The sequence below is a fragment of the Phyllobates terribilis genome, unplaced genomic scaffold (genome assembly GCF_046119375.1).
Source record: "Phyllobates terribilis strain yellow unplaced genomic scaffold, ASM4611937v1 Scaffold_1__5_contigs__length_1240528914, whole genome shotgun sequence".
Taxonomy (NCBI): Eukaryota; Metazoa; Chordata; class Amphibia; order Anura; family Dendrobatidae; genus Phyllobates; species Phyllobates terribilis.
Genome location: NW_027362761.1, coordinates 268,720,127 through 268,736,240, shown reverse-complemented (window position 1 = coordinate 268,736,240; position 16,114 = coordinate 268,720,127). Strand labels below are relative to the sequence as shown.

Here is a 16,114-nt window from a genome sequence, read left to right as displayed (position 1 = left end):
TGTCGTCCACCAATACACCCAGGTCTTTTTCAGTTACAGTTTTGCCCAGTGTGTTACAATCAAGCATATAATTATACATTTTATTTCCTCTGCCCAAGTGCATTACCTTACATTTATCCCCATTAAAGCTCATTTGCCATTTATCAGCCCAAGCTTCTAGTTTACATAGATCCTCCTGTAATATAAAATTGTCCTCCTCTGTATTGATTACCCTGCAGAGTTTAGTGTCATCTCCAAATATTGAAATTCTAGTCTGTGTGCCAGGCAGAGACGCCGTTTCCCTTACCGCCACGGTTCTGCTCCGGCGTCTTCCGGCCTCCTTGCAGCTGCTGCTGGTGCACGCAGCTTCCCTGGCTCTGTGCTTAGGGTGCGCGCGCCGTCCTAAAAAGTCCCTGGTCAATGGCCAGAGGACTTTCCCTATAAAAGGCACCTCCTCCAATATGGAGGTGCCCGTGCAAGGTTGTTGCTTTGTGTTACTTACTTTGCTTCAGCCCTCAGGTCCTCTGCATGTTAGTCCTGTCTGCCAGCCTGTTCTACAGTCCAGTCCGCCAGTCTGACTACTATCCAGCCCGACAGTCTGTCTACAGTCCAGTCCGCCAGTCTGTCTATGGGCTCTGCCCACTCGCTTACCTGGAAGCACCTGCCTGTTACCTGCCATGCCCCCCAGCCTGCTTTACCTGGAAGCACCTGCCTGTTACCTGCCGTGCCCGCCAGCCTGCTTACCTGGAAGCACCTGCCTGTTACCTGCCGTGCCCGCCTGCCTGCTTACCTGGAAGCACCTGCCAGCTATCTGTTGTGCCCGCCTGACCGCTACCTGGAAGCACCTGCCAGCTACCTGTTGTGCCCGCCAGCTTGCCTACCCAGAACACTTGCCTGACTATCAGCCTAATCAGCCTGCTTGTCTACCCGGACTACCCGTCAGCCTGCCTGCCGAGCTCATTTGCTGTACCGGTCAGTTCCTGCCTTCTGACCCATGGGAGTCACCTGCTCTCATACAAGGTCGGTCCCAGAGTGGCACCTGGTCCCTCTGCTCGGTTCCTCCCTGGTTCACGGAGTCGACTGAGCCGCCATGCGACCTTGGTCGGGCCGAGTAGATACTTAGTCACGCCCCTCTGGCCCCTCCTTGCACCGCAGCACAGAGGTTCCACCACCCGGATCTGTAACACTCTGTACGCCCCCTACAAGGTCATTAATAAATATGTTAAAAAGAAGCGGGCCCAATACTGACCCCTGTGGTACCCCATTGTTAACTGAGACCCAGTCTGAGTGTGTTCTATTAATAACCACCCTTTGTTTCCTATCACTGAGCCAGTTCTTAACCCACATACATATATTTTCCCCTATCCCCATTGTTCTCATTTTATGTATCAACCTTTTGTGTGAAACCGTATCAAAAGCTTTTGAAAAGTCCATATACACAACATCCACTGCATTTCCTTGGTCCAGTCCGGAACTTGCCTCCTCATAAAAGCTGATCAGATTAGTTTGACAGGAACTGTCCCTCGTAAACCCATGTTGATATTGGGTCATGAGGTTATTCTTCTTCAGATACTCTAGTATAGCATCTCTTAGGAAAGCCTCTAGGATTTTACCCACAGTAGAGGTTAAGCTTACTGGCCTATAATTTCCAAGTTCGGTTTTTGTCCCCTTTTTGAATATTTGCACCACATTTGCTATACGCCAGTCCTGTGGTACAGACCCTGTTATTATGGAATCTTTAAAGATTAAAAATAATGGTCTATCTATGACGTTACTTAATTCCTGCAGTACTCGCGGGTGTATCCCATCCGGGCCCGGGGATTTGTCAACTTTAGTGATTTTTAGACGCCGCCGTACTTCCTGCTGGGTTAAGCAAGTGACATTTAATGAAGAATTTTTGTCATCACTAATCATGTTTTCTGTCATGCGATTTTCTTGTGTAAATACGGTTGAAAAAAAATCATTTAGCATATTGGCTTTTTCTTCATCCTCATCCACCATTTCACCCAGACTATTTTTAAAGGGGCCAACACTATCATTTTTTAGTTTTTTACTATTTATGTAGTTAAAGAATATTTTGGGATTATTTTTACTTTTTCTGGCAATGAGTCTCTCTGTCTCAATCTTTGCTGCCTTCATTTGGTTTTTACAGAATTTATTTCATTTTCTGTATTTATTTAATGCCTCATCACTACCTACTTGCTTTAGTTCTCTAAATTCTTTCTTTTTGTCATTGCGCCCCTTACAGCTCTATTTAGTGTAACGGGTCTGGGAGGCGGAACCTCTGAGCAACTATACAAGGGGGCGGTCCTTGTAAGGAAGCGGGTGGCTCCCAGGGAAGACGGGCAGGTAGTCACGGCAAGTGACAGGGACAGTCTCTGGGTAGAAGGGCAGGTAGTCACGGCAAGTGACAGGGACAGTCTCTGGGTAGAAGGACAGCAGGCAGGTGGCTGGTGAGCGCTCCCAGGTGAGCGGGCAAGAGTCTCTGGACGGGCAGGTGGTCACAGCAAGTGACGGCAGAGCCTCCAGGTAGGCTAGCAGACAGGTAGCAGGTGAGCGCTCCCAGGTGAGCAGGCAAGAGTCTCTGGACAGGCAGGTGGTCACGGCAAGTGACGGCAGAGCCTCCAGGTAGGCTAGCAGACAGGTAGCAGGTGAGCGCTCCCAGGTGAGCAGGCAAGAGTCTCTGGACAGGCAGGTGGTCACGGCAAGTGACGGCGGAGCCTCCAGGTAGGCTAGCAGGCAGGTAGCAGATGAGCGCTCCCAGGTGAGCGGGCAGGCTGGTCCATAGACAGACTGACAGGTGTCGGAAGGCAGACCGTCGGACCGCAGGCTTGCAAGCAGGTAAACGGATATCAGGCAGGAAACAAGCAGGAATCTGGCAGGTGACTGGCAGGTAACAGGCAGGAATCTGGCAGGTGACTGGCAGGTAACTGGTAACGGGACCTGAGGGCTGAAGCAGAGTGAAGGCTTTGCAACAACATTGCTCGGGCACCTCCATTTTGGAGGAGGTGCCTTATATATGGTGAAGTCCTCCGGCCATTGGCCGGGGACTCCTTAGGACGGCGCGCGCGGCCCCTTTAAGAGAGGGGGAGCGCGTGCGCCCTAAGCACCGTGGCCGGGAAGCAGCGCGCGCTGCCAGCAGGGCGGGAGGAAGACGCCGGGCACGGAGCGGAGAGGTGAGGGGAACAGCGTCCCTGCCTAGCAGGAGGCAGGGATGCCGACGCTACATTTAGCCATAGTGGTTTCCTCCTATTTCTAGCATGTTTATTCCCATAGGGTATATATTGTGCACAGGTCCTATTCAGGATGCTAATAAATGTCTCCCATTTGCTTTGTGTAGTTTTATGTCTCAGGATATCGTCCCAGTTTATTGCACTAAGTTCATCTCTCAACGGTTGGAAATTTGCCTTCCTGAAGTTTAGTGTCCTTGTACCCCCTCTACTACTCATCTTATTAAAGGATACATGAAAACTTAGTATTTTGTAATCACTATTACTCAAGTGACCCCCAACTCGTATATTTGATATGCGGTCTGGCCTGTTGGTTAATATTAGGTCTAGCAGTGCCCCCCTTCTTGTTGGGTCCTGAACCAGTTGTGAAAGGTAATTGTCTCTCATAATTGTCAAAAACCTATTACCTTTGCTTGAACTACAGGTTTCTGTTCCCCAATGTATTTCAGGGTAGTTGAAGTCCCCCATAATAATGACTTCTCCTTGAGTCGCTGCTTCATCTATTTGCTTTATGAGGATATTCTCTGCTGCTTCCATTATTTTTGGAGACTTAACAAACCCCTATCAGTAATTTATTATTTTTTCCCCCTCCCCTTATCTCCACCCACAGGGACTCTACGTTTTCATTAGATTCACATATATTCTCATGCAAGATGGGTTTTAAGGATGATTTTACATATAAACACACACCCCCCTTGCTTGTTTGCACGGTCATTTCTGAACAGACTATAGCCCTGTAAATTAACTGCCCAGTCATGGCTCTCGTCCAGCCATGTCTCAGATATCCCCACCATGTCATAATTATTTTCCAACAAAATAAATTCTAATTCCTCCATTTTGTTGGTGAGGCTTCTGGCATTAGTGTACATGCATTTTATGTATCTCTCAGTACCTCTATTCCTTCTTACTATATTGACTGTTCTAACCCCACCCCCAATTTCTTTATTTGTGCCCAGGTCACTATCTGCACTATCTTCCCCACCTATAAAATGAATACCCTACCCCCCCAATCCCTAGTTTAAACACTCCTCCAACCTCCTAGCCATTTTCTCCCCCAGCATAGCTGCAACCTCCCCATGGAGGTGCAGCCTTTCCCTAGCGTAGAATCTGTAGCCAACTGAGAAGTCAGCCCAGTTCTCCATGAACTCAAAACCTTCCTTTCTACACTAGTTCCTGAGCCACTTATTTATCTCCCTAATCTCCCGTATTTCAGAGAATACCACCTTGGAGGTCCTTGCTTTAAGCTTGCAGCCTAATTCCCTGAAATCATCTTTAAGGAACTTTCACCTACCTCTAAGTTTGTCATTTGTGCCAATGTGCACTATGTCCACTGGGTCCTCACCAGCCCCTCCCAGTAATCTGTCAACCCGATCAGCGATGTGCCGGACTCGAGCGCCTGGTAGGCAGCACACTGTTCGACTATCCCTGTCTTTGTGACAGATTGCCCTATCTGTTCCCCTAATAATTGAGTCCCCCACTACCAGTTCCTGCCTGGCCTGCCCTACTCTCCTATTTCTCCCCTTACTGGAGCTGACACTCCTCCGGTTTTCAGAGGACATGCCTTGCTGCAGCAGTGCTACACCTGTACCGACACCCCCCTCATCTGCCAACTTTGCAAACTTATTGGGGTGTGCCAGATCAGGACTAGCCTCCCTGGCACTCTTCCCTCTACCCCCCCTTCTAACTGTCACCCAGCTAGATGCCTCACTGTCCTGCAGCTCCCTACTACCACCCTCCCACACATCTACCCCAGTGAGCAGCAGACTCCTTTCCATATTGTCAATGGATCTCAGTGTTGCCAGCTGCTCATTTAGATCCAGTACCTGGGCTTCCAAACGCACAACGTGCACACATCTCGCACAGCAGTAAGCACCCACGACCAGCTGTTCAAGGATTGCATACAAGTGGCAAGATGTACACTGGATAGCATTGTCAATAATGGGGATTGCACTAGACAGAAATGTTAAGTAAAAAGAAATGTAAAGAATTAATAAAATACAGACAGCAATTCAGTCCAAATTCCTCCCTTCCAAACTCCCTGAATCCAAGTCACTGAAAAACAAGTCACACACTTACTTCCGTTTGCACTTACGCTCCGGTCACACTCAGCTCGTTCAAACTCGAGCTCAATGCACTTCCAAAGTGACACATAGGACAGCTGAGTATATGGATTTATTTTATTTTATTCTTATTTTTACAGTTGGAGACAGCGGGAGCAGACTACTACTCTCAACATCGTCCCCTGCTGTTGCCGATCGTAGTGCTGGCAGGGCACAATGATGAGGGCAGCGTTCAGCACCCGGCGCTAGGGAACAGTGCTAACTGTACCGCTGATTCCCAAGTGCCAGTACGTGTCATCCGTGTGTCATCAGGGTGGGACGTCTTGTGGCCCGTGCAGCGGGTAAAAAACGGACATGTTAACGTGTGTTGCCCACGGACACACGGTCCGTGGAAACACACTGACAAGTGCACAGACCCATTCATTTGAATGGGTCTACGTGTGTCAGTGTCTCCAGTACGTACGTGTGAAACTGTCACCACACGTACTCAAAACACTGACGTGTGAAAGAGGCCTGATAGAGGATGTTTTCTAGATGTCCATGATATTACCAGTGACATTTTTATAATTTTTTTAATTAAACATTTGATCATTTTAATTAGAGTTAACATCATTAAAATGTAATCTGATCCTCTCTGTTTTAGGTGGGTTTGTTTTATGTGGGGCCTGCTGGATTTTGGTAGTACCCTATATTTCTCTGATTCTTTGGTGTGCCATTGCAACCTTACTCTCTATTTACTCCATAGGACTATTGTAATGAGTTTTAAAGAGAACCTGTCATCTGATTTATGCTGCCCGAACCACCATGATTGCAGCCAGGTATATTTTACTCTGAAATGCTCTAGTATCTCAGAGGAAATATACTTTAAAGATCTGCCCTCTATTGTTTTTTCTTCTTCTTCACTGCAGATGGTTAAGAAGGTTTCTTGCTTTAGAAGAGACCTGTCAATCACCTCAAGCAATGCTGGGAAGAGCCGGATAGAGGCGGAGACAAACTACTCTTTATGGTTCCCGGCCGAATCTTTAAAGTATATTTTCTCTGAAACGCCGGAGTATTTCAGAGTAAAATATACCTGACTGCAATCATGCTGCCAGGATCTGATTCATGTTGCCTGTGGATTGGGCAGCAATAGACTCCTAAATACTGCCATTTTAATGTAATATAATGATTACCTCTCTAAAAAACAAACCAATTGTGATTTGCTAATTAAAGGTAGTTAGAAATGTATTTGTAATGACATTTTCTTTCTTTTTATTGCTTATTACTTTCTATTCCAGAGAACTCTTTAAGTGTTTCCCAAAACATGACTGTACTTAGCCATATCACAAATAGGCCCCCATTATGTGTTCCAAAACTGAATTGTGAATTGGACATGCAGGTGTGTATGGGGTGAAAAATAAAAAAATATGGACATATGTGTGATTCTCCAACAGGTTTGGGATGATGCCGATGCATATGCCCATCGCTTGACTGAGGCACCAGGCTCTGTATATATCTCCCCATTCAATCACCCTCTGCTATGGTGAGTGCACTTGAAAAGGAGCAGTCCAATATTCTCAGACTCTCAGCAGTAACTTCATAGACATTATATTGGTATTATATCGTGATATATTAGGAGAAGACATTCTCATGGCTTTTCATATTGCAGATCTGTTGCATTAAAGCCATTGTCTTGCTTTAAGCTGTCTAGAAAGAAAAAAGGCTCCAAAACAAATAATTTAACATTTTTAGTTTTTTATTCTACTTTTTTTTCCAGGGAAGGTCACTCCAGTCTTATTTTGGAACTAAAGGCTTCTCTTGGCAAACAAAAACCGGGAGCTCTTGTGGTTTCAGTTGGAGGTGGAGGCCTTTTGGCTGGGTTGGTTGAAGGAATTGTCAAGGTGGGCTGGTCTGAAGTGCCCATTATTGCCATGGAAACAGTGGGTGCTCATTGCCTAAATGCAGCCCTTCAGGCCGGGAGACCAGTGACATTACCTGACATTACAAGGTGGGATATTATTAAGGATAGAAAGCAGAGATCTGGAAAATTGTGAGGTAATGGAAAATGTTGCACCGTTTACATAAAGGATTATTGATATAACACATCTCCCAAGAAATGACAAACTTACTTTTAATAGGTCAATTAAATATATTTTTTCTGTATGTAATTTCTTTTAGATAGATGGAAAATGCAGCAGCCAATTATTTTATACCTGATGCATTTTACCCAACCATATAATTGTTGGATAATAACTTTAGGTATCCATAGTTACAACCACTGATATAGTGACAGCTAGTTAGCTAGTTGCTTGTGGTCGTAACCATGGATACCTAAGGTCCTGCAATACCTGCACATGAGGTAAGAGACATAGCGAATCAGAAAAACTATACTACATTTCCAATTGGAGGTATTTGCTAATATTATTATTATTACACCTACTGCATATTGAGATAGGATCTTGGAGATGGGAATACCCTTTAAGGATAGATTAGGAAGGAAGGTGACCAGGGCCCCTATGTACTATAGTCCAGAAGGGGTTATGGAAAAGATTTTTTTCACAAAACTTCTGTTACATTGATTGCTATAATTAGAGAAGCGTGTGATCATAATTTTTTCCAGATAAGGTGTAATATATAAGCCGCAAGACAAAAGAATAATAACAGTCAATGGGGCATGGACCAGAAATGGATTCTTACTGATGGGTATACTCTGGTGATACAAGAAAATAATTGTGATTTGTAGTATTTTACTTTAATTCCCATTCCACTGACCAAATGGACACTAAGCATAGAATAGCAAACTCACCTGTCTGTCACTGAGAAGAAAAGTATCTGTAATTACAGCCCCTTTTCAAGCTGCAATTTACTAGGGTTATTAAGACCCAGTTTGTGCCTGACAGCTCTTTGCTAGCAACCAGATTGGGCTGTCCAATTAACTGTGACAATCTGACACTTCTGAAGTGAGAACTGTCCCTTTATCCCAGAAACTCACACATGACTAGGTTGGAGGCAGTCAGCTGCGCTCCCTTTTCCATAGGTTTGTGTAGTGGTCTCTATTATTTTCCTTGTAATAATGTTTAACATGTCTGTCTCTTACAGCATCGCAAAGTGTCTAGGTGCAAAAACAGTATGTGACAGAGCACTGGAGTGTGCAAAAAAATACAAAGTCATCTCAGTGACTGTGGATGATAAAGACGCCTTAGCGGCAGTGGAGATGTTCTTAGGTAGGTGACAACAGTTTTGCTTGTCTCTTCTCTGTTTTAAGGCCCCCATATACTTAGACTAAAAACAGCCGAAGCCACTGATATCAGTGGGATCAGCTAACTATCTAATGTATGGAGGTCTCACAACTCTTCTCCGACATCCAGCCGATCCTATTATTCTTTGGAGATAAGTCACTGCCAGAGGAGTCTTGAACCCTTGAATGCTTGACTAAGTCGCACGTTCCTGTGTATGGATGAGTCAGGAGAGATAGCTGTCGGCCAAACGATCATTCGGCTGTCAGCTATATAATTTACAGTAAGTATTAAACTATATTGTGTTACGCACACGCCCGGACTGACTGGCGTGAGCGTGGTTAGTGATCCCACTGGACCATGAACCGAGGAGTGCCTGGAGGGGCGTGACTAAGTATCAACTCGGTCTGACCAAGGTCGCACGGCGGCTCAGTCGACTCTGTAAACCAGGGAGGAACCGAGCAGAGGGACCAGGTGCTACTCCTGGTCAGACCCCGGTCACAGCTGTTGACCCACGCCGGGGAATGCAGGAACAAGCAGGTTAGGCTGGCATACAGACAGGCAGGTACTGGCAGGCACGGCTGGCATACAGACAGGTGGGTACTGGCAGGCACGGCTGGTATACAGACAGGTGGATACTGGCAGGTAGAAACGCAAGCAGGATAGGGACCAGTACAGACTGGAATACAGGAACGAGAGCCGCAGGTGCGGCAGACAAGTAGAGCAGAGCAAAACCCGCAGGAGCGGTAGACGAGCAGAGCAAAACCCGCAGGTGTGGTAGACAAGCAGAGCAGAGCAAAACCCGCAGGTGCGGTAGACAAGCAGAGCAGAGCAAAACCCGCAGGTGCGGTAGACAAGCAGAGCAGAGCAAAACCCGCAGGTGCGGTAGACAAGCAGAGCAGAGCAAAACCCGCAGGTGCGGTAGACAAGCAGAGCAGAGCAAAACCCACAGGTGCGGTAGACAAGCAGAGCAGAGCAAAACCCGCAGGTGCGGTAGACAAGCAGAGCAAAACCCACAGGTGCGGTAGACAAGCAGAGCAGAGCAAAACCCGCAGGTGCGGTAGACAAGCAGAGCAGAGCAAAACCCGCAGGTGCGGTAGACAAGCAGAGCAGAGCAAAACCCACAGGTGCGGTAGACAAGCAGAGCAGAGCAAAAACCCGCAGGTGCGGTATACAAGCTGAGCAGATACACACAAGGTACTTACAATGAAGTAGCGAGTGGACACCAAACTCACAAACAGAAGTACAGAGACGAGTTGGAGTTAGGTGCAGGTTGAGACACTGCAGGAAAAGGGAAGATACGAACACAGAGACAAACAAGTAACCGGGCTAGGACACTGTTCAGACAGGAACTGAACCAGGAACAAGATACAGGAACGAGCCTGGGTACTCAGCCCCCAGGGTGGCGGAAACAGACTAGAAGTCACAGATACAGGTAACAGGCCTGGGTACTCAGCCCCCAGGGTGGCGGAAACAGACAAGATACAGGACAGGACCTGGCAACTCAGTTGCACAGAACACACTGAAAGAAAGTGTTGCTCAGGCACCTCCTACTGGGTGGAGGGGGTTTAAGTATCCAGTGACTCACAACAATAGGCTAGGGACGCATTAGGAGTGCACACACAGTAACTATAAGAATCAGGCAGTAACCGCGCCACCGCCCTAAGCAATCAGACAAGAGACATGCACACAGCAGGTACTGGAGCAAAGTGTGCAGCCTGGACTGATAGGTAAGATGGCGGTCTTGCATGGTGGGAGGTGGTAAGCCATGCCAGCACGCCGCCAGGGATGTTACATATTGTATAAAGGCGCCATATACAGGTGCTTCTCACAAAATTAGAATATCATCAAAAAATTTATTTATTTCAGTTCTTCAATCCACACTTTTTCCTTCCACTCAACTTTCCATTAATATGCTTGGATACAGCACTCTGTGACCAGCTACCTTCTTTAACAATGACCTTTTGTGGCTTACCCTCCTTGTGGAGTGTGTCAATGACTGCCCTCTGGACATCTGTCAAGTCAGCCTACTGAAACAGACTAAGGGACCTTTCTAAACGCATATGAAGCCTTTGCAGTTGTTTTTTGGTAATTTTTTTGATTTACTGAGATAATGACTTTTATGTTTTCATTGGCTGTAAGCCATAATCATCAACATTAACAGAAATAAACACTTGAAATAGATCACTCTGTTTGTAATGACTCTATATAATATATGAGTTTCACTTTTTGGATTGAAGAACTGAAATAAATTCATTTTTTTATGATATTCTAATTTTGTGAGAAGCACCTGTATATAACCTGTATATAACACATTATATATAATATAGTTTAATACTTACTACTTATTCCATGTATCACCAAACTCAGTACTATACACCCCATTCCGCCCCTAGTGTGTTATTTGAAGGTCTCGGGCTTCTGTGCATCATGTGTGACTTAAAGGACTGGTGTTTTCTCATGTGGCGGAGGTGCCATAGGGTGCCCTTAAGTACCAGAGCCTAGGTTTTTAAGGAGGCACCTGTAGCTATGCATATCCTATGTTCTACCTAAACCCGATTGTAATTGTTTTTTTTTTCTCTTATGCCTCACTAGGTTCACATTGGTAGCCATGTCCAAGACAAGGCCTCTTTTGTTGTATTGCAATGTGTAAATGGTTGACCAGTGGTTTTCTATGGATAATAGAGCGGCGTCCTTAACAAGGAATTATAACAACTGTCAGATGTTATAGTCATGGTATTATTGCTGCCACCATGTCAACAAAGTTCAGGGGCATGGGGGCGGCAGCAAAGCAGCAACGCTGGAGCGGCAGGGGGTAAAGGTCATTTTTGTTATTTTTTAGACACTGCATGCTTGTGAGATAAAAAAAAATGTAAATTCTGGAAAACCCCTTTCATAGGTCATATTGGGTAGTGGTTATCTTCTTGAGACAACACCTGTTATTGCACTTGTTTTTTCACATTTGCTTGTAAGGAAAGATATGACTAAGTCCAAAATATTCTGCTCTCCAGTTATATTAAAATTTCTTTTGGCCTTATTAGCGTAGCTTTCCATATGAGGTCGCTCTGTCTCCCCAGTCGCTGCTGTGCAGGTTTGAACGTGTTATGTCCATTCATTTGTGGCTTTGGTGCGAGAAACAATGGTTGCCCCACTTGTGATTTGCACAAAAGATGAGCAGTGTGCAGTGATTCATGTTTTATGGTCTGGTGCTGATATTATCAAAGACTTTGTGCACAGTCTGGAGAAAGTGTTTTGTCGAGAAGAAGTACAGGTAGATTTACTCAAAGGAGGCCCTGAATATTCTGTTGTAACTGCCTCTAGGATGAATCAATCAGAACCAAAAAAATCTGCTGGCAATGTTTCGATGTGGCACTCCATATTCCTGAATGTATCGGCAAGCATATCAGGGGGGAGGTTGGAGTGGGCATAGCAGCAATTTCACATTGTATGTCTTCCTTCAAATCTTCAACAGGGTGAGGCTTGTTTCGATAGACTTTTCCTTTTAGCATACCCCAAAGGAAGAAGCCTTGTGGTGTCAGATCTGGCGACCTTGGTGGCCAAAGCTCCTTTGAAATTACCATGTTGCCGAAAAATGACTCAATTTCTGCCATGCTCATTGCTGATGTGTGATATGTTGCTCCATCTTGCTGGAAGTAACCTTTTGTCTGGCACCTACTTCATCGCTCCGACACAGGGGTATCCTGGCTTGTTCGAAGCTCCATATACTGATGTTTCCTTCAGATAGCTTGGTTCTAGCCAAAGTTATTACAGAATATCCAGGGCCTCTTTCAAGTGAATCTCCTTGTATGGCCACGGCCCCACTATCAGTATTTGGTTAGTATTTTTTTCTCAGGAGTGGGAGCCAAAACCAGGAGTGGGTGATAAATGCAGAATTGGTGACTTGTTTCTATTATACCTTTTCTCTGATTGTTCCTCACCTGGTTTTGGCTCCCACTCCTGGGAAAAAATACTGACCGAATACTGATCAAATACTGATAATGGGGTCATGGCCTATGTATGAATGGATAAAGAAGTTCAACAAAAGTTGTAAAAGTGTCAGCCTTGAAGAAGGAGCTGGATGCCAGTCCACAACTGATGACCATGTTGAGCGTGCATGTGAACTGATTTTACTGGAAAGATGAGTGACAGTGGATTATATTCCCTGAAAAAAATCCCCACGAGAATGAAAATTCACATATTTTTGAAGGCAAAAAAACTATTTATCTGCATTTCCATCTTATTTCCTCATTAAAAGTACACAAGTCTCAAAACAACAGTCCCTCTTATAACTATGAATGAGGTCGTCCAGGTTGGCATGAAAGTCTTTAGTAACGCTATATGACTGCCGACTTATGAATCCTCACATCGAACGCAGTGTGTGCTCTCAGGATTCTCTGGTGCTGGCAGCGAAACTGTGCGGTCATGTGACTGCCAGTATGCGATATGCATACTTTTGGCCACATTCCAACTAGACTTGCACAACCTCACCAGAGATGCCAACCATCCGGAAATTCCAGAACAATCTGTAAAAATATGGCACTTTTTTGCACTGTCTGTAAAAAATATTTGAGGTGTCTGTGATATTTTTGATGCTGAAGAAACTTATACAGATTATTATGACTGTAATTATAATCATTTTACAGTGAATTCAGCTGATGTCTTCATATCAGAATTATGGGCTGTGATCACTTATAATCATAATGATTTATTATGGTTTTCCAATGTGTGCGTAAAAAATATTGTCTGCCTGTTATTTTTTGATAAGTTGTCCAGAAAAAAAAAAGTCAAGTGGGCACCCTGGGCCTCACTCAACACACTTGCATTGAGCGAGGCCGCACACGACTAGTTGGATTGTGGCCGGGAGTATGCATATCACATACTTGCAGTCACATGACCGCTAGTGTCAGCATTGGAGAATCCTGACAGCGCGCAGTGTGTGGATTCACAAGAGAGACTGCAGACTTTCATGCCAAACCTGGACAATGCCTTGAAGTCATGTGTTGTGTTTTCTCATATATCGTAGGCATCATTCAGATGTCTGTGGGTCACATATGTGTTCTATCTGTGTATTTTACCGATAGAACATTTACCCATCATAGTCTATGGGGCTATTTACCTGTCTGTGATTTTTTTTTTTTTTGCGGGTCGTCCGCAAAAAATCACTGAGACATATTTTTGATCCAAGTCACGGAAAACAATTACCCATACAAGTCTAAGGGTTTATGAAAATCACATACAGCGCACCGATATGATGAATATTTGGTGAAAATTTGTGATGACGACATTACTAGCTTTTCATTGGCTTTTGTTCTCTCGCTTATGTTATCATTCATTGTGGAACATTTTCTCTTTTTGGGGTACCCGTGTGGTGCTTGTTTCCTCACTCCTCTCTCCATCTCCATATCTCTTACAGAGGATGAACTGATGTTGGTGGAAGCTGCATGTGGAGCTGCGCTTGCTGCAGTTTATTCAGGACACATCCAGCGCTTGCAAAAGGAGGGCAAGTTGGAACAGTTGGCGGGGCCACTGATAATGATCGTATGTGGGGGAAGTTCAATAAGTCTATCTGAACTTCAGAACTTCAAGTCCCAACTAGGAATGGTTTAATTGCCTGAATAAAGAAAATCATGTAAATGAATACGACTTGTAGTGCTTCAGCTGAGAATTCATGGTCTTTCCACTGGAGGGAGTCTGGAGACCAACAATTATCTTCTACATTGATGAGAACGGAATGTTTGCAAGATTTCTATTAACCTTTGACTTCAGTACTAGCTATTGATCAATACAACACTCGCATTTTCTCTATACCTTCTGGTCTTTTCATTTTTCTCCTCCCCGACTTGCCAGTTTTCTAGCCCTTTGCTTCTGTCTACTCTCGCCACTGCTGATGAATTTCCTACTAGCATGAGTCCTCTTACAGATTCTCTCTGGGATCCGAGCTCTATAAATCATAACTCTCCAGCCAATATCTTATGTAAAAAGGCTCCTCGGGGCTGGGAAATCCTATTACCAGAAGCACCATTAATTATTGCAAGTCAGCTTTCCCTCCAGCTGTAATATGTTATCTGCAGCCCTTTTAGCCCAGACAGAGGCCTTCCCCATGAAATCTCTGGAGGGGATGCAGAGAATGTTTGGAAGAGAAGATAAATAAATAAACAAATAAAAAATCAATATTTAAGCCATCAATATGCAGTTGGTATCTATCTATCCCATATCTATCTATCTATCTATCTATCTATCTATCTATCTATCTATCATCTATCTATCCATATATCTATCTATCATCTATCTATCCATATATCTATCTATCTATCTATCTATCTATCCATATATCTATCTATCTATCTATCTCATATCTATCTATCTATCATCTATCTATCTATCTATCTATCCATATATCTATCTATCTATCTATCTATCTCATATCTATCTATCTATCTATCTATCATCTATCTATCTATCTATCATCTATCTATCTATCATCTATCTATCAATCTATCTATCTATCCATCTATCTATCTATCTATCTATCCATATATCTATCTATCTATCTATCTCATATCTATCTATCTATCTATCTATCCATATATCTATCTATCTATCTATATATCTATCTATCTATCCATATATCTATCTATCTATCTGTCTATGTCTGTCTGTCTGTCTGTCTGTCTCTCTATCTCTCTATGGGCTCATGCAGAAAACCTTATCGGTCAGAGTGCGATCTGACAAGACATTGGATCGCACTTGGACCAATGTTATTCTATGGGCCGTGCACGTCCGATTTTTTCCCTTGGACAGAGACTGTCTGAGGAAAAATCACTGCATGCCTAAGTTTGATCTGATATTCAGATCGCACTCGGCCATGCAAGTCATTGAGTGCATGGAAACCATCTGACTGCAGTCGGATGACATCGAAGTGCCATCCAATTTCTATAGACTGACACAATGGAGAAGATGGAGAATTTTTTTTTCCATCTTCTCCTCATCCGAGAGGATCAGATCACACTGATCACAGTCTGATCAAACTCTGATGAGAGTGTGATTAGTGTAATTGATCTGATTTTCTCGGATGACAAAAATTATTCTGGTCAGCACCTAGCCTATTATATATCTATCTATCTAATATCTATCTCTATGTATCTAATATCTATCTATCACATATCTATCTATCTATCTATCTATCTATCTATCTATCTATCTATCTATTTTCTTTGTTTTGCAGTATTTCTTCAATAATTGTACCACTCAGGGCTATGCTGGTAGCTGGTGTCATGTTGTTTTTTTTCCAAGCAATTGTATGATAATAAAAAGTAAACTAAAGTGATTATCTAATTATTTCTTGCAAGCAATGCAGTGCAATACATTAGAACTATTTAACTATCACCATCTTTATGCCATTGACACCTTTGATGAAGGTACCACTTTTTAATGTAGCTGTTTAATTTGAGGTATCTGCACTAACTGTTATGTAACATGTTAGCATCTGAGCCTTCTGCACAGTGACCTGTCCTGCAATTACTAAATTGTGTGCTCTTTCTTAAGTGATGGACTTACTAAATTTCATTTAATGCGTAAGGCATTTTTTTTCTTTTTTCAACTACTTGGATTTACATATCTCCTAAAATTT

General features: G+C 43.9%; 1 protein-coding gene across 6 annotated transcripts in view; it reads left to right on the top strand.

Moving 5' to 3' along the window:
• Nucleotides 1-14,735, top strand: part of SDSL (serine dehydratase like) — a 156,867-nt gene extending 142,132 nt beyond the window's left edge. For all 6 annotated transcript variants that reach the window (XM_073672255.1, XM_073672227.1, XM_073672210.1 and 3 more), the window contains 4 exons: nucleotides 6,703-6,791; nucleotides 7,026-7,256; nucleotides 8,348-8,472; nucleotides 13,898-14,735. In XM_073672255.1, coding sequence (XP_073528356.1) covers nucleotides 6,703-6,791; nucleotides 7,026-7,256; nucleotides 8,348-8,472; nucleotides 13,898-14,091 — 639 coding nt within the window. In that variant the 3' untranslated portion in view covers nucleotides 14,092-14,735. The remainder of the gene's footprint in view (nucleotides 1-6,702; nucleotides 6,792-7,025; nucleotides 7,257-8,347; nucleotides 8,473-13,897) is intronic.
• The last annotated feature ends 1,379 nt before the right edge of the window (nucleotides 14,736-16,114 follow it).